General features: G+C 37.9%; 1 protein-coding gene across 1 annotated transcript in view; it reads left to right on the top strand.

Annotated features, from left to right (window-relative positions):
* SVEP1 (sushi, von Willebrand factor type A, EGF and pentraxin domain containing 1) overlaps nt 1-22433 on the top strand; it is a 181643-nt gene that overhangs the window by 12300 nt on the left and 146910 nt on the right. The window contains exons 2-3 of the mRNA XM_059925285.1: nt 18493-18748; nt 21947-22123. Coding sequence (XP_059781268.1) covers nt 18493-18748; nt 21947-22123 — 433 coding nt within the window. The remainder of the gene's footprint in view (nt 1-18492; nt 18749-21946; nt 22124-22433) is intronic.

Below are 22433 nucleotides of genomic sequence, written 5' to 3'. Positions count from 1 at the left end.
CCTTGCTGAGAGGCTGGGGAACGTGACCTTCCTTTGGCTGCTCGCACGTGGAGAGGGAGGCCGACCCACTGCCCTGTCAGTCCCTCTTACTCTCACTGATCAAAGACATTCTCATAGCAGAAAGGTATTCTCTAACCCGTTAATATCGTCACACGTACATGAAATAATTGCCTCAAAGGACCCATTTTCCACAATCCATTCTTCTCTAGCTCTCAAGGTTCATTTTGTTTTGCGTGTGTGCTTTTTGTCCTGTGCGGAAACAGGCAGCCTATTTGCCTGCTGTTGTTGGTGGAGAGGGTTCAGGCACATTCAGCTGTGTTGTTTGATAGTGTATTTTGATAATGGTACCTCTGTCAACTTGGCTCACTCATCTTGACCTGCACCAATCAAGTCATATCTGCAAATAAGCCCTCATTGTCTTAACCCTATTTTATAGGCTTTACCTTTCCAGATGAATCTGCAGTTGACTTAGAAAAAGTTAAGCAATTTTTATTTGCTTGTTTGTGTTTTTCACAGCACTGTTTCTAGCCAAGATTTCTCTCTTTTTAGTCACAATTTCCTTCAAAATATGCATGCTTGGCTTTTAAATGTTGCTCCCAAAGTGGTGATTTCAGGCAGTTATTGTTGGAAGTTTCTAGCAATAAAGATACCAAAGTTTAGGCTATTTGTAGCTAATCAGTAGTAAAAATCTGCATTTTAAGTACTCATCATCGGCAGCAGGGCGTGATGTAGGACTTTCACTGTGGTCTCAGATTTGGCACTGGGACCTGTGGCTTAAACTAATGAGCGCTGAATATTCCACATTTTAAAGAGTGCCACCAACAACTTTGATACATTCCCTCAGAGGAAATGGACGGATACTGTGCAGAGTGGGCCCTACACCATCAGCCGTCCCGCTCAGCCCCCGCCTGGCACCCTACTCTAGTTTATACCATCAGAGGGCTGAGAAACAAGGGAAAAACTGAGACCCAGAAACAGAGCAGGCATTGGGATCTTTGCCTTTGGGGAGAGCAGAGTTCCTACTGAAAGGCTGATCTCTCCTGGCCCTCGTAGAGGACTCTCCCCTTCCAACAGCTAAGTGAAGGGGAGACCAGCATTCTCTGTACTGGTTGGAAATTTACTTGGGCAGAAGCCTTGATCTGCTCCTGTGCCGATTGAATGGAGACAAAGCAAGCCAGAGACAGAGCCAGTGTCTCCGTTTGGGCTCTGCCTGAAGCGGAACTGAGATGAGGATTCGAGTGCAAGTAGCTTGTTTGGGAGGTAAACAAACCTAGTAAACATTGCTAGGAGAGTCAGGATGTGAGACGGGAAGGGAACCAACAATTACAGGAAAGGTAATTTGTGCTTAATCCCACTAGGAGCCGGGGGTGGAATTCAAGCCTTTGAATGAGCACAGCAGAGAGGGATCTGGGGGCATTTATAGACCTACTCTCATCAGTCACTGTTGAGGGCCGCTCTCTGGAGAGCATTAATTCTCTGCCACTCTCACCTCCCCTGCAAGTGAATAGAGTGGTCTCCAAAGGAAGCCCTCAGACAAAGAGATACAGATGCTGGGATATGGGCCGGGGGCGTTATTGACAGGGGCGAGTGTTGCAGGCAGAAAGGGGCCTCAGAGGAACAGCCTGCCCTGCTAACATTTGGCAAAGCAAGGGTGCGTGACTTTTCCATAGGGGAAAGAGAACAAGGAAAAGAACTGGGCTTGCGTCACTTTATTGCCTGCTAAACAGACAACTGGCATAGGGAGAAGTTACTGGGTGTACTACCAGAGGTGGGATCTGAACATGGGCCAGAGATTGTCAGTCCACAAACACAGGAAGCACCAATGACTTTTTCTCTATCACCTTTCACTTTTTCCTCTTTTGAAATTTCCTGTTTCTCCTGTGGTTTCAAGGTATGAGGCCCAATATCAGAATCTAGGGGGCAGAGGTAGCTGAAGTCCCAGCACTACAGTTCTTTTCGGAAATTTTGCAGCGTAATCTGTATTCACCTATTTGATATTTTCCCAAATGTGGGGAAATACTGGCGGGAGTTACCTAATTATGTTGGGAAATTACAGGGAAACATGGTACATACTCTTTTGTAGCACTTGTTGTCTGGGTGATGTCTGTCTACCCTCTGCTTGTTGAGGACAGAGATCACATCTTATTTGACTTTATATCTCCTGTAGGACCTAGAAAATGATATTTATTATAACCTTAGTATTCAATATTTTTAACTTTAGTATATCAAAGATAGTATTGTGCTTCTATGATTTCTAACTAAAACAAGGATGGCTGTGACATCTTCTTAAAGGAATATCCAGTGGATGCTTGGCTTCTTAAATGATAGGTTATAATAATTTTAGCAAATTCACCCTTTAGACCACTTTTCCCAGGGGAGAAATATAAAGTGCTGAGTAGAATCTTAGGCGTGAATTCTTACCTTTTTCCCCTAAATCTGGTCCAGGAGGCAAACCCCACAGCACCTCTAGAGAGAACATCCAATGAGTTCAAAAGAGAACGTGCAGGCATCTGAGGTTTTAAATTCATGTCTTCTCTCCATATCACTGTCAGCACCGCCCTTTAACCACTTCTGTAATGGCATCCTCACAACAGGACAGGTTCAAGTGGTTCTTTTTCTGTTCCTCTACCTGGGGCATCATCACCCCCTTCTCGGCTCAGGTGGAATTGTATGGGTTTTGGTTATAGAGTCATAATTTTCCCTAATCCCCTGACGTATCTTGTCAGCCTTCACAAATATGATGACTTATTTTCATTCACCACTTCAAATGAAATATTGGTTTCATTGTCATTGGTTTACCTACTTGATGGATATATTCTAGCAACACGTTAAAAGTTTCTTTTACGAATAATGGTAGTGAGTAACTGCTAATTGTCAGGTCCCACACTAAGTACTCCCCCTATATGAATTCATTAAACCCTTGCAACAGAAAAGTGTCCTCAGTTAGGTTGTTATTATTATTTCCCGAGTACGGATGAGGAAACTGAGACACAGAGAACGTAAGTAACTTGACCGAAGTGACACTGCTGATAAGTCAAGGTGTACTGGATTTCAAATCCAGGCAGTCTGGGCCAAAGTCTAAACTTTTAACCCCCATGTAATACTGCCTCTGTGCTCTATTAGAGGATCCAGTAAGTGCAAGACCCACTGATACATACTCAGCAATGAAGTTCATTGCAAAGACGAGGCAGAGAGGGCAGCCGTGAGGGGGACTTGAGTATGTGGGTGCCCACGCAGAAGACCAAGTAGAACAGACACAGGACTAAGAGGAGGGAACATTTGGGGAATGTCATTTGAGTGGACACTCTGTAAAGCATCTGATAATCCCAAGTGATGATCTTTAGCCCCCATCCCCTTCACCCCCACTCAGTACAGGGAATTGCCTCTCAGATGCCATTTTTTAAAAATTTATTTTATTGAAGTGTAGTTGATTTACAATGTTGTATTAATTTCTGCTGTACAGCGAAGTGATTCAGTTATGCATATATATACCTTCTTTTCATATTCTGTTCCATTATGGCTTATTACAGGACATGGAATACAGTTCCCTGTGCTATACAGTAGGACCTTGTTGTTTATGCCATTTTTATACAGTATAATTACACTGGCCAGCGTCTCCCACCTCGGGTATCTTAACAGATGTCTCCACCAATCCTTGCAGAGACCAAGCCACTGAAGCAGTGGGAGATTGTATCTCCTGTTTGCAACACATCTGCCTCTGTCCTCTTTATTTATCTACTTTTCTGAGTTTTTCAGTTCCTCTAATCCAAGGTCAACACTCAGCCTCACATCTTTTGTTGAAATGAAAATGTGACTCAAGCAAAATTACTATTTTTTAGTCCTAGGTACTTCTCGTCCATGTCTCAAAATGTCATACAGTGTAAACTTAAGTTTATAAATTTACATGCCAAACCTCGGTATAAAACTTGGTCTTCCAACTAAATTCAGTTTATCCTGATCTGGGATACTCAGTGTTCCCCTGCATCATAACATTCCTGTTTTTATATATGCCACTCCATTTCACAAAAGAAAAATATCTCCATTATGGCTATTTTAGTATTTTCTTCAGATAAGAAAATCTCACTTTAGCAATCGGCTCCATGATCCTCAATGCTTAGAAAAATCTTTCTTCAAGTACCTTAGGTAATGAACTAGATTCATTTATATATCCAGTGCATATTTAAGGAACACTGTCACTGTTCTAGGTGTAAGCATGTATTTAAATGATAAGAATTGTTTAATTCACTAGAGACTGTATTATAGTAATTTTAAAAGTCAGCATGTTTGAATGATGATGGATGTAAATATTACTACAGTCATTGATTGATAATTTAAGTATATACATATAATAAGTCTTCTAATCTGTGCAAACTCAACCCTAAATTGTTTGGGCTCTAATTTCAGTTTTTTTAAAAAACATGATACACAGAATCTTTTGCCCTATAATGGCAATTAATATAGTCATTCATAGAAACTAAAATACAAAACAAAACAAAAGAAACAAAAGGAAAACAAAATAAACTTCCAAGTGTCATTTATTTGGAATGCTAATAAATGTCACAATTAAATGTGGTTTTTGATAAATTTAGGATAATTATAACAACATACACAATAAGTTCATGAACTGAGAACCTCCACTCAACCTCCACCCTCTTTGAATCTCCCCTGTGTCAGTACACTTGATTTGAAATACATCCGGCTTTTTGAAAAGTTGTGTTGTTCCTGAATCCCAAATATTTACAATATAATGGTTAGATTCTCTGTGTCTTGTATATTCTAAACTCCTGCTAAACTTTTCCTTCAGAGTTACTATTGAAATACCTGGTAAGAAGACATAGTTTCTTTCCTGACAGCTTTGAATCATCAATAATGTGTTTCTCTACCAAACATAAAACAGATAGCTAGTGGGAAGCAGCCGCATAGCACAGGGAGATCAGCTCGGTGCTTTGTGACCACCTAGAGTGCTGGGATAGGGAGGGTGGGAGGGAGAAGCAAGAGGGAGGAGATATGGGGATATATGTATATGTATAACTGATTCACTTTGTTATAAAGCAGAAACTAACACACCATTGTAAAGCAATTATACTCCAATAAAGATGTTAAAAAAAAATAATAATATAAATAAATAAATACAAAGAAAAAAAAATAATGTGTTTCTACTTTCTCAGTTATATTTTTACACTTGAATTCTTCCAGTCTATACACCATGTTTCCTAACATTTGGTGCTTTTTTGGAAGGACAGTTTGACCTGATAAGTTTCCAAAGCAGTTTTTCTGCTGGATAAGTCTAGGCATAGCATTAAATTCTTCCCTTCTGTTGTAGCTCATTTCTTCTGTGGTCCATGTCAATCAACAACCATTTTCCCCAAGAGCCACACCCATCCTCCTTCTCAATCGTTTGCCCACCTGTAGAGGTTGTCCCATTCTGGATGGACTGAGGGTGGTGATCCAGTAGTTGAGATGGATCATTTATATTCTGTCTCCTGGAAATTTGGACTCAGGCACAGAGAGCTCTGAGAGAGTAGAATTTTTTTCCCAGTGGGTAGGGAATAGAGGTAGGACTATACAAGGGAACCAGAGGAATCCCATCAGTGTGAGGAGGAGTTTGCATGTGTTTCTTTAAAAATAACTTTTGCTTCTTTTCCTTATTATGTAAATAATAGACCAATTAATAGTTTTAGGTGAAACAAAAATATAACTATTCTAGTTTTTGTTTTTTACTCTTTTTTTCTATGTGTGAGTACATATATAATTATGTATAAATATGTAGTAAAAGTATGTTTTTTAAGTTTTATTTTTAAAGCTTCATATTGAAAATTTCCCCATACAATAAAATTCTCCTGAAATTACCCTTCAAGTTTATCACAATTGAATTTTTAAATATTACCAGTCAGTTGTCGCTACAGAACTTTGCAATTAAAACATTTACCCTCGTGCGTACCTCTTTCTCAACATCTCTCAGTATTTCCTTTTTATTTAATTCTGTTTCATCGGAAATTTTTGGATTATTCATTTCCATTCCTTGCCTCATCATATTAGCTAGACTTTCCACATAGAAGTGATGGGACAGTCTAGCTTTGTTATTAAATTTAATGAGACTGTTTCAAGCATGTTTTTGCCCATTGGTTTACAATAGCTCTTTCTGTCATATTAAGGAAGTGCCCCTGTATTCTTTGCCTAAGTCATTTGTAAAACCGTATACTGATACCCAAGTATCATTTGAGGTTACTTTCTCCTTCGACCACTTGATGTGAAGCACCTGAGCAGACTCCCTAATACCTTTGACTTTATGGGCTGCTACTCGGTCATACTGTATAGACATTTAACATGTTAGCTGAAATCATTTTATAAATGGATTGATAACAATATTAATCATAAATTTGAATTTTCTTTTATTATTTTGTTGTAAATTAGCAGTTTGAGTGACATGTCGTTTAGCCTTCTTTCATTGTCATTTGGATTCCGATGACTTCACTTTTTGCTCTCCAGATTTTCTTTATTCCTGGCATGTTTCTAGAACGGATGGTGGAACTTGGCATTATTGGAAGACTGTTTGGTCTTTTGCATGTTTATTCTGTTGTTTTTTTACAGTCTGGATTAAGTCTGCTACTCATCAACTCCCGTGCACATCATTTCCCAATTTGATGTACTGTTCCAGTGGGTCCACTTCAGAATGTTTTGTGTCTGTGTTTAATAACTAAAGCATGTACGTGGGTGGAGAAACTCTGTGACCATAAATCTGAGATTAAGTTTTTTTTCGACCCTCTGGTTCTTTTCTGATTTGGCTAGACTGTAAAAAATAGCCCAAATGTTACTCAAGCCAACATTCTTTTTTCATTCTAGAATTTCAGTCTAGAAAGCCTGAGTAAATGCTTAAAATAAATAAGACATACTAAATATAATTGATTTGATATTACAATATAAATAGGAAAGCTGAGTTACTGCAGAATACTCTTTCCAGTTGTACTTTTGTCATTGTTTTACTTCTTGCTTGTTTGTTTTTAGTGAATGTTTCTGTTGTATCATCAAGTAGTACGATTAAAAGTCCCTAGCACAATGCTTGGTATATAATAGAAGCTCAATATAGGTTTGGTGAAATAAGTTTAAATATAACATTTATAAGATTTTTTCATTTCACAATTGCATAACGAGATTACTGCAACAAAAGTTTTGGCCTAGAATTTATTAGTTTATTCTGCATGTTGGACACATATCTAATGAAAATTAAGGCATTTACTTGTTTATTCTTTCATCCACTTATTTCATAGTTATTTTTTGATCTTCACTAGAATAAAAATATGAGTCAACCTTGCCATTGAGTATCTTGCTAGCTTGGGATATGGCCAGATATGTAAGTGTCAACTATAAGTATGATGGGGTTGGTGTGTAGTGGGGGGCATTGAGGTGGATTTAATACTTGGGAAAGTTTCAATGAGGAGATGAACTTTGATCTGGATTTTGAAGAACTGGTAAAAGTGGAGGTAGACATAGTGGGAGATAAGAAAGAGTTGTTAATTTCCAGGTAGAGCAAACAGAAGGAAAGCATGGTGCGTTTCAAAACCTCTGAATAGAATGGTGTAGGGAGCATATGGTGTAAGAAGTAGGTTGGGGAAGTAGGAGATAGGGATGGAATAAGGGATGTGACTGGAAGTGTTATTTAGGACGAGGTGATAAAAGGGCTTGTAAAGAAATTTAGGCTTTATTTTGTAGATGGAGGGGAAATCGTGGAAATTTTAAACATGATTAGATCAGTATTTCAGAAAGATAAGTTGGATGGCAGGTCAGACAATGGATTTGAAAGAAGAGCAGCTTCAGCTAGAGATGCTTAAAACAACTGGTGTTTTTCAATAATCCAGACAGAACCAATATCCTGTACCTAAACCAAGGCTGGGGCAATACAATCGTGAGACTCGTAGATAGTTCAGAGGTGAAATGTATAGGTCTGGATCGGTTACTGAAGGTGATAGATTAGAAAGAAGGCATCATAGATTACTACGAGATTGCAGATTTATAAGGTGGGATAGATTATGGTACCATAGTTGACCTGTTTTAAAAACAGAACGAAGGAAACCTTACTTGTGCATGGTGAGGATAAATTGAGTTTGAGGGACATATGGCACATTTAGGCAGAGGTGTCCACTGGGCTGCTGGAACTTCACATTGGGAGTTTGAGTTTATTTGGCATAGATTTAGGAGTCATTAGTTTATAGGTGAGACTCAAAGTTCTGAGTTCACGTGACGTTTCGTAGAGGAAGAATAGATGAAGGAGAAAGAGAAAATTTGGAAATGATATAAAAGGACAAAATAGAGGTAAATAAAACCCTGTAAATATACTACCAAGAGATAGTCAACATTTTGAGGTACATGCTGTTAGTCATACTCATACACACGTGCACATACATGTAGTATTGAATACATTTACACACACATGCACACTAATGTAAAAAAATCATTGTTTTTGGTTACCTACTTTTTACATTTAATATTATTCAGTATTATTATTATAAGGATATTTCATGATTGCCCTGTAATTTATTTAACCAGTAACCTATTGTTGCAATTTTATATTGTTTCCATTTTCTATTTTACAAATTATTCTAGGATATTCATCCTTTTGATCACTTTTTATGTGTATCCATGGTTATTTCCCTAAGATATTCTTAGATGTAGAATTGTAGTTCAAATCACATGAAATTTTTGAGGCTATGGTCACTTTGTCACACTGCACTCCCAAATATTAACAGTCCAGGTGGCATTTCCAGTAGAGGTAACTGTTTCCCCACATATTTTACAACTTTTACCTTAAAAAAAAAACTTTGACCATTTGAGAAGTGAAAAAATAGTATTTCTATTATTGAACTTACATTATTTTGGTTGTTAGTGAAGTTAAATGTTTTTCATATTTTCTGACAAATAGAATTCCTTTTTTTTTGTCTTTGTTTTGTTCAAACATCTATGTTTCTGTTGTTTTTCTCATTCTTTTCCTTTAGAGATATGTAAGAGTTCTTTATATTTTAAGGACCTTAATACTCTATTTGACAAGCATGATGAATATATTTTCCAGTTTGTCCCTTGCTTTCTAATTTTGATTTTTTGAGACAGAGCAGAAACTTTAAGGAATGCAGTACTAATTATGGTTTTGTCTTATTGCCTTGGCTAGAAATTGCAAAAGGATTTTAAGTAAGAGTGAAAATACTTAGAATTGCTGATTTGCTCCTTATCTAATTGGGAATTATGCTGAGTCTTCACAGTTGAGCATGATTTTGCAGTGTTGCTTTGAGATAGATACTCTATCATATTACTGAGTATCTTTTTATTTCTAATTTTCATTCATAAAAAAGCAAAACTTAATTTTATTGAATGCCTTTTTAGTACTTGGATTATTATTTTCTTTTAATTGGCACAACGATTGTGTTGTGTTATAGCAAAAGACAATTTTAATCTACTTTTGCATATGAGGAATGAACCTTATTGAATAAAGGAGAAAGATCTTTTGGATCTTATTTTTTTATTTAGATTCACATTATTTTTATTTTTTATTGAAATATGGTTGATTTACAGTGTTTCAGGTGTACAGCAAAGTGATTCAGTTTTTTATATATATATATATATATATATATATATATTTATTCTTTTTCAGATTCTTTTCCATTATAGGTTATTACACGATATTGAATATAGTTCCCTGTGCTATACAGTAGGACCTTGTTGTTCACCGATTTTGTATATAGTCGTTTGTATCTGCTAGTCCCAAACTCGTAATTTATTCTTCCCCCCTTTCCACTTTGGTAACCATAAGTTTGTTTTCTATGTCTGTGAGTCTATTTCTGTTTTGTAAATAAGTTCATTTGTATCATTTTTTTAGATTTCACATGTAAGTGATATCGTATGATATTTGTCTTTCTCCGTTTTGAATATCATTTGAATTCAGTTTGGGAGTATTTATTTGGGATTGTGCATTTATGTTTATAAATGAGGTTAGTCAGCAGCTTTTTACTATAAATTTGTACTAATAAACTTTTTAAGTTTGGATTTCTGACATTTTATCTCACTACCACCAAGGTGTATTTCTGTCTTTCATTGCCTTTTTGGTTTCCTGGAATTTTTTCTTCTTATCCAGTCCCTCTCCTCCTGCACATCTCTGTTTTCTTCTTAGCCTGCTCTCTTTCTGTGGCTTTCAGTTTCTGTTTTCATAGACGCTATGGCTTTCTAAATCCTAGTGATGCAAGTACCATTCTATTGCATTACTTTCTTCTTATTTCAGTATTAAATTCTGTATTCTTCCAAATCTTCAAGTTGATTTTGCAGTTCTTGAGTTGACAGAATATTTTTATGGGCCTGCTTAGACTTTCTGTGTTTTTCCCTCCAGGGACAAGGCTATATCTAGTTTGATCTGCATGGTCCAGTATGGTAGACACTAGCTAGATGTGGCTATTTAAATTTAAATTAATTAAAATTACACATAGTTATGAATTCACTTCCTTAGTTGCAATAGCTTCCTTTCATGTGTTCAGTAGCCACATGTGCCTAGAGGCTACTCTATTGAACAGAGCAGATAACATGTCACTTATCACAGAAAGTTCTATTGGACAATGCTTACTTAGACCCTCTGTTTCCAGACACAGTGTGTGGTTTATTTTTTAACCCTCTTCACTGATCACTTGGGTAGGTTTTCGATTTGTTTTATCAATAATAATAATAGCAAATGTTATAGCCATGTATTCCAACACTAATTTTACCCACTTGTTGATTGTTTGCTGCAAACACTTTCACTGGATATACCATTTCATTCATGGGTGAGGAAAAAGGAAGACACAAAACTCCTATCTGGCTTCTTTGAAATTTTTTTGCTAAATAAAGTAAAGATAGAATGTAAGGTACAGATAAAGTTTAGGAATTCACTGTGAAAAACAGAACTAAATCCTAGAAAGCATTTATTATGTGCACTTACCATAGGTAAATAAAACACTGAAATGGTGATGAGAAATGAAGTAAACAAAGGACTGAAAGGAAAACAAAACTGGCTGAGAAGCTAAAGGGAATAAAGAGAAAACTGTGAAACAAAGAAGTATTGTAAAAAGAAAAATAAATGCAATGCCAGGATTAATTCTCTTTTTTTTAAGGTGACAATTTTTAGGCGATTTTTAAGGTGCTTTTTTTTTTTTTTAAATTAATTAATTAATTAATTTATTATTTTTGGCTGTGTTGGGTCTTCGTTTCTGTGCGAGGGCTTTCTCTAGTTGTGGCAAGCGGGGGCCACTCTTCATCGCGGTGCGCGGGCCTCTCACTATCGTGGCCTCTCTTGTTGCGGAGCACAGGCTCCAGACGCGCAGGCTCAGTAGTTGTGGCTCACGGGCCTAGTTGCTCTGCGGCATGTGGGATCTTCCCAGACCAGGGCTCAAACCCGTGTCCCCTGCATTGGCAGGCAGACTCTCAACCACTGCGCCACCAGGGAAGCCCTAAGGTGCTTTTTTTAAATAGGAACTATAGTCGATTTACAATGTTGTGTTAGTTTCTGGTATACAACAAAGTGATTCTGTTATATATCTATTCTTTTTCAGATTCTCTTCCATTATAGGTTATTACAAGTTGTTGAATATAGTTCCCTGTGCTATACAGTAGGTCCTTGTTGTTTATCTGTTTTATATATAGTAGTGTGTATATTCTAATCCCAAACTCCTAATTTATCCCTTCCCCCCTCCCCTTTGGTAACCATAAGTTTGTTTTCTATGTGTGTGAGTCTGTTTCTGTTTTGTAAATAAATACATTTGTATCATGTTTTTAGATCCCACATATAAGTGATATCATATGGTATTTGTCTTTCTCTGTCTCCTTACTTCACTTAGTATATAATCTCTAGGTCCAGGATTAATTCTTAATTGGAAGTAGAAGGGAAGAGAAACACTGTGTAAAACCAGTGATATGGAAGAAAAGCTTGAGACATTTCCACCCAATTCGGAAGGAAGTAGAATGAGATAAAAATGAAAAAAGAATAGAATATGTCCAGAAAATGATGAACCAACAGATGAATATATATATATATATATTCATCTGAATATATAAGAACATGAATATATTCTTTTCCCAGATATACTAGTCACAAATGTAAAGCAATAAACATTCCTTGAACTGAAGAATATTTGAGTATTCAAATTAAAAATATTAACTAAATAGCAGATGAAGCTTGGTGAAATTTTGGAATTTGAAGAATGAGGAAAGTATTACAAGTAGCTTATTGTGTCTCTTTTTAAATTGAAGTATAGTTGATTTACAATGTTGTATTAATTTCTGCTGTGCAGCAAAACTATTCAGTTATACATATATATATACATATTCTTTTAAAAATTCTTTTCCATTATGGTTTATCACAGGATATTGAATATACTTCCCTGTGCTATTCAGTAGGACCTTGTTGTTTATCCATTCTATATATAATGGTTTGCATCTGCTAACCCCAAACTTCCAGTCCATCCCTCCCCCACCCCTCATTCCCCTTGGCAACCACAAGTCTGTTCTCTGTGTCTGTGAGTCTGTTTCTGTTTCATAGATAGGTTCACTTGTGTTGTATTTTAGATTCCACATATAAGTGATATCCTGTGGTATTTGTCTTTCTCTTTCTGACTTACTTTGCTTAGTATGATAATCTCTTGGTCCATCCATGTTGCTACAAATGGCATTATTTCATTCTTTTTTATGGCTGAGTAGTATTCCATTGTATGTGATATATACACACCACATCTTCTTTGTCCATTCATCTATCGATGGACATTTAGATTGTTTCCATGTCTTGGCTATTGTAGATAGTGCTGCTGTGAAGATACGGATGCATGTATCTTTTTGAATTATAGTTTTGTCTGGAAATATGCCCAGGAGTGGGATTGCTTGATCATATGGCAACTCTATTTTTAGTTTTTTGAGGAATATCCATACTGTTTTCCATAGTGGCTGTACCAACTTACATTCCCTATGGTGAATTGTTTGTACTTAATGTTCCCTAACATGAAAAAAAACATTTGTGGGAAACAAGTTGAAACACTGGCATAATTCACTAGTTTTCTGCCTCCTGGAGGAAAGTGGCTCTGATAGAGTCACAATAGGTATCAGTTCACAAAATCAAAAATGTTAAAAGATGACTTATGAGTTTCTGTAGTTACTATCCTCATTCGAAGTTGTCCACAGTGGGTAATTGCAGCTAAGGTTGTGCTGAGGTTGGTATTATATCTACATGTAGTTTAATTAATGGAGCCCAAGGGCAAATATTGTCCCTATGTCAGCTTTCTTGTAACCTCTGTTTTTCTTTCAAGATCATTTTTCAAAACAGTTCCCTTGTGGCCTGACTTGGAGGGTGTGGGGAGGGGGATTGCAGTCTTGTGTAATGGTGATGGATCTCGGGTGTTAGAACAATGTTACACAACCCTGCATTTTTATCATTCTAATGACTCTTACTGGACAAGGGGAGCTTACTCCTCTGCCAGATATTTATACAAGCTAATCAGAGGCTTGATGCAATACAGATGGTGATAACCTTTTGCTATACAAAGTTCATGTCAAGTTTTTTGTTGGCCACAAAGGGTTTGCCTCATTCAGTATTCTGGACCAAAAAATTCTATTTCTTAAATGCCTTTCAAAGGATTGCAGATGATGTAAACTATTTCAGGAACAGTAAGAGGAGAATCAAGAGTTGGTCCTCTACCACATTCCACCAACATTACCACAGCTCTATTTACTTCTTAGATCTGTGGGATGAAAAAAATGTTTTTATTGAATTATGTTCTTATTCAAGTATGATGAAGCACAGAGATTGGGGGAGGGGGGTAGATTATTTTCAGTAAATTATCCATTCCCTGCTCTATCCTTAAAGTGCATTCCAAACCCAGATCTTGTGTAATTCTTTGCTTGGACTACTAGTCCTGCTATTCTTCTTACTATTTTAAGCTTAATATATTGTCTTGCCAACAGATATAATGGTTCCTGTAAATACTCAGTAGTTCTCTGCAAGAAGAGAAGAAAAATAGAATCACAGCTTAAAGTGTTTTGTACATAATGAGTAGTACAACCAGAAATCTCTGCAAATCCTAACCTGGATGTTAAGGAATGTTATTGACAGGAGTGAAGATTAATATTCCAAAATGGTATTTGTTTGTGTCTGAAGGACAATAAAGGCACAAAAAGAAAACTTAATCTTTTTTTGTGCAAAACTATACAACATACAGCACACACACACATTCTGTATATTCCCACTGCTCACTTAAGACCAACATACTCAAGCAACTCTCCAGTGTATCCTAGAGTTTATCCGCTCTAGATTTCTAGATGTGGAATTGCTGGATCAAATGGTTAGATAGAAAAAAAAAATTAATGAAGAATTTGATAAGCTGACTCTCAAGCTCAATTGGAAAGGAGAATGTTCAAGGTTAACTACAAACATTTTAAAAGAGAAAATAAAAGGATGTTAGAGTTTCCCTACCAGATATGAAAAAAAATACTATGACGGTATGGTAACCAAACTATGTGGCGTTGGCCATGAATCAGCAAGTAAGTCAGTAAAACAGAATGAAGAGACTTTAACCAGGGAAGAAAATTGCTTATGAAGTTGGATAAAAGTAAAGGGAGTATCTATTTCACATCAAAGAAAAATGTATGGATTTAATAATTTTTAAAAAACAGAAGTATTAAAGAAAATAATATTTTAATAGACTTGGGGAGGGGAAGCTTTCTAAAGCAGTATACAAGAAGAGAGAGAGATAAGGGTGACTCCAAGGTTTTTGGCCTGAGCACTGGCTGCATTATGGGCTGCTATTTATTGGCTAATATTTATTGAGTGTGTACTGTTTCCCAAGTGCTGTGCTAAACTTTGAGAATTAAGAATTGAAGAACTAGACAAAAATATCTGCCTTCAAGGAAGTTACATGTGGGGAGAAGACTAGGTTTCTGTCTGAAGTTGTCCTTGCCTTTGTCACCTCGGAATATCTTTGAGCTGTGTTGCAAAGAGGTTGAATCAAGTGACCGCCTTCTCTCTCCCCCTGCCCTTCATCTCTAGCCTTTGCCTCTCCCTCTAAATAAGGTGGGGTTGTCGGAGTTCCAAAAGACTTTTTTCTACCTGTTTTCCAAGATATCACAAGGTTCCATCAGTAAGAGAAGCTGTGTTTGTAAAAAAAGAACATATTTCACTATCTGCCAATTAAGATATTTTAAAAATTCTTTATTTTTCTAATACTAACTGTCATTTCTATTTTGAGGCTCCAATCCACCCGATGAGAGAAAACTCCATCCAGGTACTTCCAAGCAAATTCAAAATCAGAAATTTCTCAAGTGCTTCACTTTTGAAAACTGAGCCACCTTCAGGAATGTTTCCCTCTTCCGTTTCTCCCTCTAGTTGAGTCTAAACTTTGGAGCTTCTGCAAAGCTGCAGCAAGGGAGTGGATGTCCACCTCTCAGCTCTGACATTCCCTGCATGTCCATCATCTGGAATTGTCTCAGTTCTCTCATCAGTGGTCATGATGATCATCCTTGGTCATCTGCATATGGTTTTGTCAGCTTTGCCACCCTTGGTGCAGCAATCTCCTGGGGCTTCCAGGATTTCTTCATGTTGCTATTGCCTGAGAGAGACATAGCTCTCATGGTCCATGCTGTCAGCCACTCCCACATCCTTAATATTGCAAAACTCCCTAGGAGTCTTCATATTGCACCAACTCTCTCTCCTAAGCCTCTCCAGGAATACACAAGACTCATCAGGTCTTGTACTTCCCACTCCCCTTGAACATCCCACATAGTTATATTCTATTGCCCCATGTCACTGTGACCAGCAGCACTTCTGTGGGACTTACCATTATCCCAAATATCCACATGGAAAGAGGACTCATGGATCCCTATACCCATCCCTATAAAGGAATGTCAGTCATCGCTCCTACAGTGACTGAGTTGGGGGGTGTGGAGGGATTGGTGTAGAGCACAGCGCCTCACAGCAACATCTAAAATCTCTCCTTCTCCCCTAACTCCTCTTTCTCTCCCTCTCCTCAGAGGTTCTTTTTTTTATTATTTTTTTAGTTTTTAAACAATTTTTAAAGGTTACACTCCATTTACAGTTATTACAAAATATTGGCTATATTCCCCATGTTGTACAATACATCCTTGTAGCCTATCTTGTACCCAATAGTTTGTACTTCCCACTCCCTCACCCGTATATTGTCCCTCCCCTCTCTCTCCCCACTGGTAGCCACTGGTTTGTTCTCTATATTTATGAGTCTGCTTCTTTTTTGTTATATTCACTAGTTTGTTGTACATTTTAGATTCCACATAATAAGTGATACTATACAGTATTTGTCTTTCTCTGTCTGACTTACTTCACTTAGCATAATGCCCTCCAAATCCATCCATATTACTGCAAATGGCAAAATTTCGTTCTTTTTTATGGATGAGTAGTATTCCATTGTGTATATACCACATCCTCTTTATCCATTCATCTTTTGATGGACACTTAGGTTGCTTCCATATCTTGGCATTTGTAAATAATGCTGCTGTGAACGTTGGTGTTCAGGTATCTTTTCAAATTAGTGTTCTTGTTTTCTTCAGATATATACCCAGGAGTGGGATTGCTGGGTCATATGTAATTCTATTTTTAGATTTTTGAGCAACCTCCATACTGTTCTCCACAGTGGCTGTACCAATTTATATTCCCACCAACAATGTACAAGGGTTCCCTTTTCTCCACATCATCACCAGCATTAGTTACTTCTGTTCTTTTTGATGATAGCCATTCAGAGGTTCTTTTCTTGTCTGGAGTGAGGAAATATCTCACATGTACCAAGTATTCATCCCAGATCTTCTTGTCATTCATCAAGAGGGTGGCTTTTTAAGCTTTAAGAGCCATTAGTATCTCATGTTATTCTGCCACATACACCTGCCCTCCGTTCCTGTCTTCAGTACGGTCCTTCCACACTGTTTGTTTTCCTTTATTTCACTTGGTTTTCGAGAAGAAGTGGAATGAAGTGTTTGAATACCTTTTCTCAAATTGCTGTCTTTCCACATGTTTTCCAGAGTAACTTTCAGTTTAATTTAATTGTCTTTAAATTCGGATTTAACAACTTTATCTTTAGCTCACAAACTCTGAAACTAATTGGCAGGAATTATTGAATTAGAATAAATACCTATTAATTATATACTAATGAAATATGCTTGCTACAGACATGAATCTTATGAGAGAATCTGGGTCTTATAGCTGAGCCTGTCCCCTAAAATGAATTGAGGCAAAGTTATTTTTAAAATCATAATATCTCCTTTTAACTTTAACAGAATGTAGGTTACAATGTTGCTCTTCTTCTGAATGTAGTATTTCTTGAATCATTGCTTAAGAAACATTGGATTCCTTCTACGAACTTGCCAGAAAATATACCCTGGTGCTTCTTTACCTTTCCTACCCATTTCTAATGAAAAGCAACAACAGCAAATTTAATTATAAGCCAGACTCACCATTGGATCTCTTGTGCCTTTACAGTATGACATTACAAAGCTTAGTGGCAATGAATATACACTTTTTTTAAAAAAAAGGTTTCATCTTTTTCCTTTTATCTATAGAGAAGGAACAGCATATAACATTATAGAGGATAACTCACTTGTCCTAAAACAGTAAAGCCGAATTGTCAAATTGAGTGAATCAGTATTTTCTCATGAAGATAGGACACCACCAAAAAAACAGCTGATTTTGTGCTAATACTGGGTGGTCCAAAAAAGATGAAGTATTGAATCAATTCTCCAATTTTGGAGGAGCAGTGGAAAAACAAATAGAGGAGGCAAGTGAGTCATTATTAACTCTGGAAAAGACATGTTCTGTTAAATTTTCTTCTCGTCCAGCTTTTAGTGTATGATCATGAGGTGGTTCAGCTAGGTAGGTAAGTGGGTAGCTAGCTAAATATGATAGGAAGTAGATACATAAGACTCAGATTTGGTCCATATTTTGAGCCTGAAAATCAATACAAATAGTTTAACAATAATTGATAATATTAATACAAATTCATTCCATAAACTTTTTTTTTTTTGGCTGTGCTGGGTCTTTGTTGCGGCGCGTGGGCTCTTCATTGCAGTGCGCAGGCTTCTCTAGTTGCGGTGTGCGGGCTTAGTTGCCTCACAGCATGTGGGATCTTCGTTCCCTGACCAGGGATTGAACCTGCATCCCCTGCATTGGGAGGTGGATTCTTTACACTGGACCACCAGGGAAGTCCCCATAAACATTTGTTGCTCTCAATTAGCAAGCTCTATGGCGATGATGATGATGATACATTTTAAATGCTTTTGAGGTTTATTGTGGTTCTTTGAGAAGACCATTGTAGGCTCTCCTCTGTGCCTGTTTGTGTTTTACCCTCACTGATCAGTGTTCCATTCCTCACTCTTGTGAAATGTTAATGATCTTCACAAGCACTCCCTTACCTAATAAGGGAGGCACAGAGTAGGCCAACACGATACATACTCATTCTAACTTGCCCTATTTCATTACAGCAAATTCTTCGTCATTCTAGAGAAAACTCAACAAAAGTTATATTTCTCATTACGGATGGATATTCCAACGGGGGAGATCCAAGACCCATTGCAGCATCACTGCGAGATTTTGGAGTGGAAATCTTCACTTTTGGCATATGGCAAGGAAACATTCGAGAACTGAATGACATGGCTTCCACCCCAAAGGAGGAGCACTGCTACCTGCTCCACAGTTTTGAAGAATTTGAGGCTTTAGCCCGCCGAGCGTTGCATGAAGGTAATGGAAGCCTACTGGCATAACGCAGTGCCTTTAAACAGGGTTTCCTTCTTGCTGATTTCTTGAAACCCACTGTGGGGATAATACCAAGCCCTATGAGGTCTTCGCTGGGCGTGATGCCCATGTGTTCTTTGTGTATTATGAGCTGCGTTGAACTTCATAAGTAGAGATGACATTCTGGCCTTGCAACAGGAGTATTTGTTTTGTTTTGTTTTTTAATAACTGTGATATATTTTCACTAAAATATCCATATGCTCCCACCTGGGACCATTAGAATCAGTGGAATGAACTGAGGTGTGTTTTGAGGCCACCACACGGAGTCGGAAGCCTTGACTTACATCTCATCTTCAGTTATCTGGAAGGATGAAGTAAACATTCAGAGACATGCTTAGTGAATCTCACCAGAATGTTTCCAGAATATACATGAAGATTATAGGGACAATAAATACTTAACACATACTTCTTGACCTGACAGTTTGAGTATAGATATGCTTATGGATAAACTGAAGAGCAGTGACAGCGACAGGGAATAGCATCAGTAAATCCATTCATTAGAGTTCTTTGTGCACCATTTATAAGGATGTTTAGTTGGGTGACTTAAGTCACATGAACTTCCAGGTGTAGTATGGGCATGTATCTTGCAGTGATCCAGGAGAGAAAGTGCAGATTGGGAGGAGGAGATGGGGATCTAGCCTCAGACCAAAGCCATGGAGCAAATTAGGCTTGATCTTTGCAGGTATCCACATGAAAGATTCAGTTTGATGGGCAAATCATGGCAACATGAGGTTTCCTCACAATTAGTGATGTTCAAAATAAGTGGGTCAGCCTTACTGTAGTTCCAACAGAAGAGTTTAGAGCAGCATCTCAGGCTACCTATGGATAGAGCAAAAATTCCCAATTAGTCAACCTACTAACTGGGTGGCTTTGGGCAAATTATTTAACTTTTGCACTCCCTAGATTTCTTGTTAATAGAATAGGGTACAAGAATAGTACCTACTTCATAGGCCTATTCCAAGGATTAAATGGATTAATACATAAAGTGATTAGAAAAGTCACTGAGAGCTTATTATACTAAGCTCTCAATAACTGTCCATTGGCTATTACCTTAGCCAATTTATCTAACATCTATGAGCTTCAGTTTCCTCTACTTTTAAAATAGAGATATTATAACATGTACTGAATAGCTTTGTCAGGAGGATTAAATAAAATATTTAAATTTCACCAGCACAGTGTTTGGCATATGACGGAAGTTCAGTAACTGGGGATTTTTTTGTTTCTCCTTTTCTCTGGGAAAAGTGATATGCTGAGTAGGAAGACAGAGGGGCTGTTGCACTAGATGGGATTATGAAATTGTGGGTGTTATTAGCTGTGTCGTAGAGGACTCATTTCCAGTCCTACCAACCTTCTGTCTTGTAGGATGGGGGCCTTCTGCCCAATGCAAGTTGAGTCAGAAACTGGATGGGACAGAGTCTTCAAGGAAAGGATTTTGGTTACCCTATCACAACAGAGTTTTGGAAGACATCACTTTAATTACAAAATACTAAAATCTAAAATGTGTAATATTCTAATCAAGTTTCCAGGTTCCATAAGAAAAAATCCTGTTTTTACTGAAGAGAAACGATGGGGGCAAAGGAAGTGAACCTCATTTCTCCTGCCTCCATGTTCTCTGAAGCAACTTTCTTTTTTTATATATAGTTTTTTATTTTTATACAATTTTTAAAGGTTACTTCCAATTTACAGTTATTACAAAATATTGCCTGTATTCCCTGTGTTGTACAATACATCCTTGAGCCCATCTTATACCCAAGAGTTTGTACCTTCCACTCCCTCACCCCCATACTGCCCCTCCCCTCACTGGTAACCACTAGTTTGTTCTCTCTATCTGTGGTCTGCAGAAACTACTTTCAATTTGGATGGATCCACTTTTGGTCTCAAGGCTGTCCATGTTTGTGGCCATTCTCAATAGATGTAGGTTCCAGAATAATAGCTTTCCACATATGCAGCTTGTTCACTTGTCTCTCTCCCCGACCTAAATGCCAGTGCATCGGTCTTATAGCTATGTTTTTCTTGCTCCCTCAACTGCCAAATAAACCTGTGTCTCAGAGCTAAGTCCAAGATGCCCATGTTGCAGACCTTGTACCCACACCAGTCTATTAGATGGGGCTTTAATAGGGTACTTGGTTGTACAAGTCTCTTTCTCTTAGGGCTGGGGTCTTCCCTTTATGTTGTCCCTGTCTATTGTTCAGGGTCTTAATGCATAGAGACAGATGTTCCATAACTGAGGCCATCACCAATCTCCTTTCTGAATATTCAATGGCAGTTCATGTGTCTTGCTGAAACTCACTCATTTGAGTTTCTACTGTGGGCCTATCACTGTATCTGGGCCTAGAACTGTGGACCTAGTGCTGGAATTTAGGCTAAGACTTTTGAACTTCCTCAGCAGGGTAAATGGAACTTACTGTGTGCCTGATTCTAGGCCATCATTCCTGATAAGCCATAGTCAACCTTACCCTGCCCCGTTAAGTCACTTTCAGAACAGGACAGCTCTGCCTGTGTTGTTGAATTCCCAGCATGGCTCACTTCAGAGCATGGCTCAAATAATCTGTATGGTCTCCTTTTACATAAGTGAAAATTTATTTAAAATTGAGAGAGAAACTAGATCCTGGTTCTATTATTCAACTTGTGTGGTGCCATTGTTTCAGTTTTTAATCAAATCAGTATAGAAGTAATGGTATTCTTAAATCAGTAACTCACCATCAGCCCCCTTTGACAGCAGTCAAGATTGCAGCTTTATTTATTTATCTGAACAAGGATTCTAGAAATCTGGTTACTGCTGCCTGACCTCATGCTGGTGTGGAAGCCAGGGGACTGACCTGGAGAACCGACTACATTACTTCCTGCTGCATCTGGAGATTCCTCGCTGAAACTACTTAATTTCTGCCTGACGCTGCCTGGCCTTGAGAACTTATGATGAGGTCCCAGACTGAAATAGCTTAACCAGCTGAATCAAATTCCCAGTCTGTGGTCCTGCAAATCACACACCTTCATATTTGGATGGGAGTGGGGAGCAGTTGGGAATTTGACGGAAATGAAAAGATATTTTCTCTGTCTTGAGCTTCAATTGTGGTAATGAGAGAATGTAACATTCAACTGCTTATTCATTTTTTTTAATGACCCCCTGTCATATGTGCTTGGTAGATCTGCCTTCTGGGAGTTTTATTCAAGAGGATATGTCCCATTGCTCATATCTGTGTGAAGCCGGCAAAGACTGCTGTGACCAGATGGCAAGCTGCAAATGTGGGACACACACAGGTCAATTTGAGTGCATCTGTGAGAAGGGGTATTACGGGAAAGGTCTACAGTACGAATGCACAGGTGAGTGCCCGGTCTGTGTGTAACTGTATCAGTTGTCTGTTCCTGTGCAGGAATCAGTCCACATACTCAGTGGGTAAACACTAAGTATTTGGTACTGCTCATGAGTCTGTGGATTGGTTGGGCAGCACTTTTGGTCTCAGCTGTGTTGGCTCAAGCATTTGTCGTTGGCTGTGAGTAGGGTTGGCTGCTCCGCTGATCTTACCTGAGTTCTCTCACCTGTTTGGGGATCAGCTAGCTGGAGGCTGGTCTAAAATGGCTTGTCTAGGACTACTAGGTTGTCTTTTATATGGCCTCTCAGACCCCATGAAGC

This window comes from Balaenoptera ricei, chromosome 6 (assembly GCF_028023285.1).
Source record: "Balaenoptera ricei isolate mBalRic1 chromosome 6, mBalRic1.hap2, whole genome shotgun sequence".
Lineage (NCBI taxonomy): Eukaryota > Metazoa > Chordata > Mammalia > Artiodactyla > Balaenopteridae > Balaenoptera > Balaenoptera ricei.
This window is presented reverse-complemented; position numbering and strand designations above follow the sequence as displayed.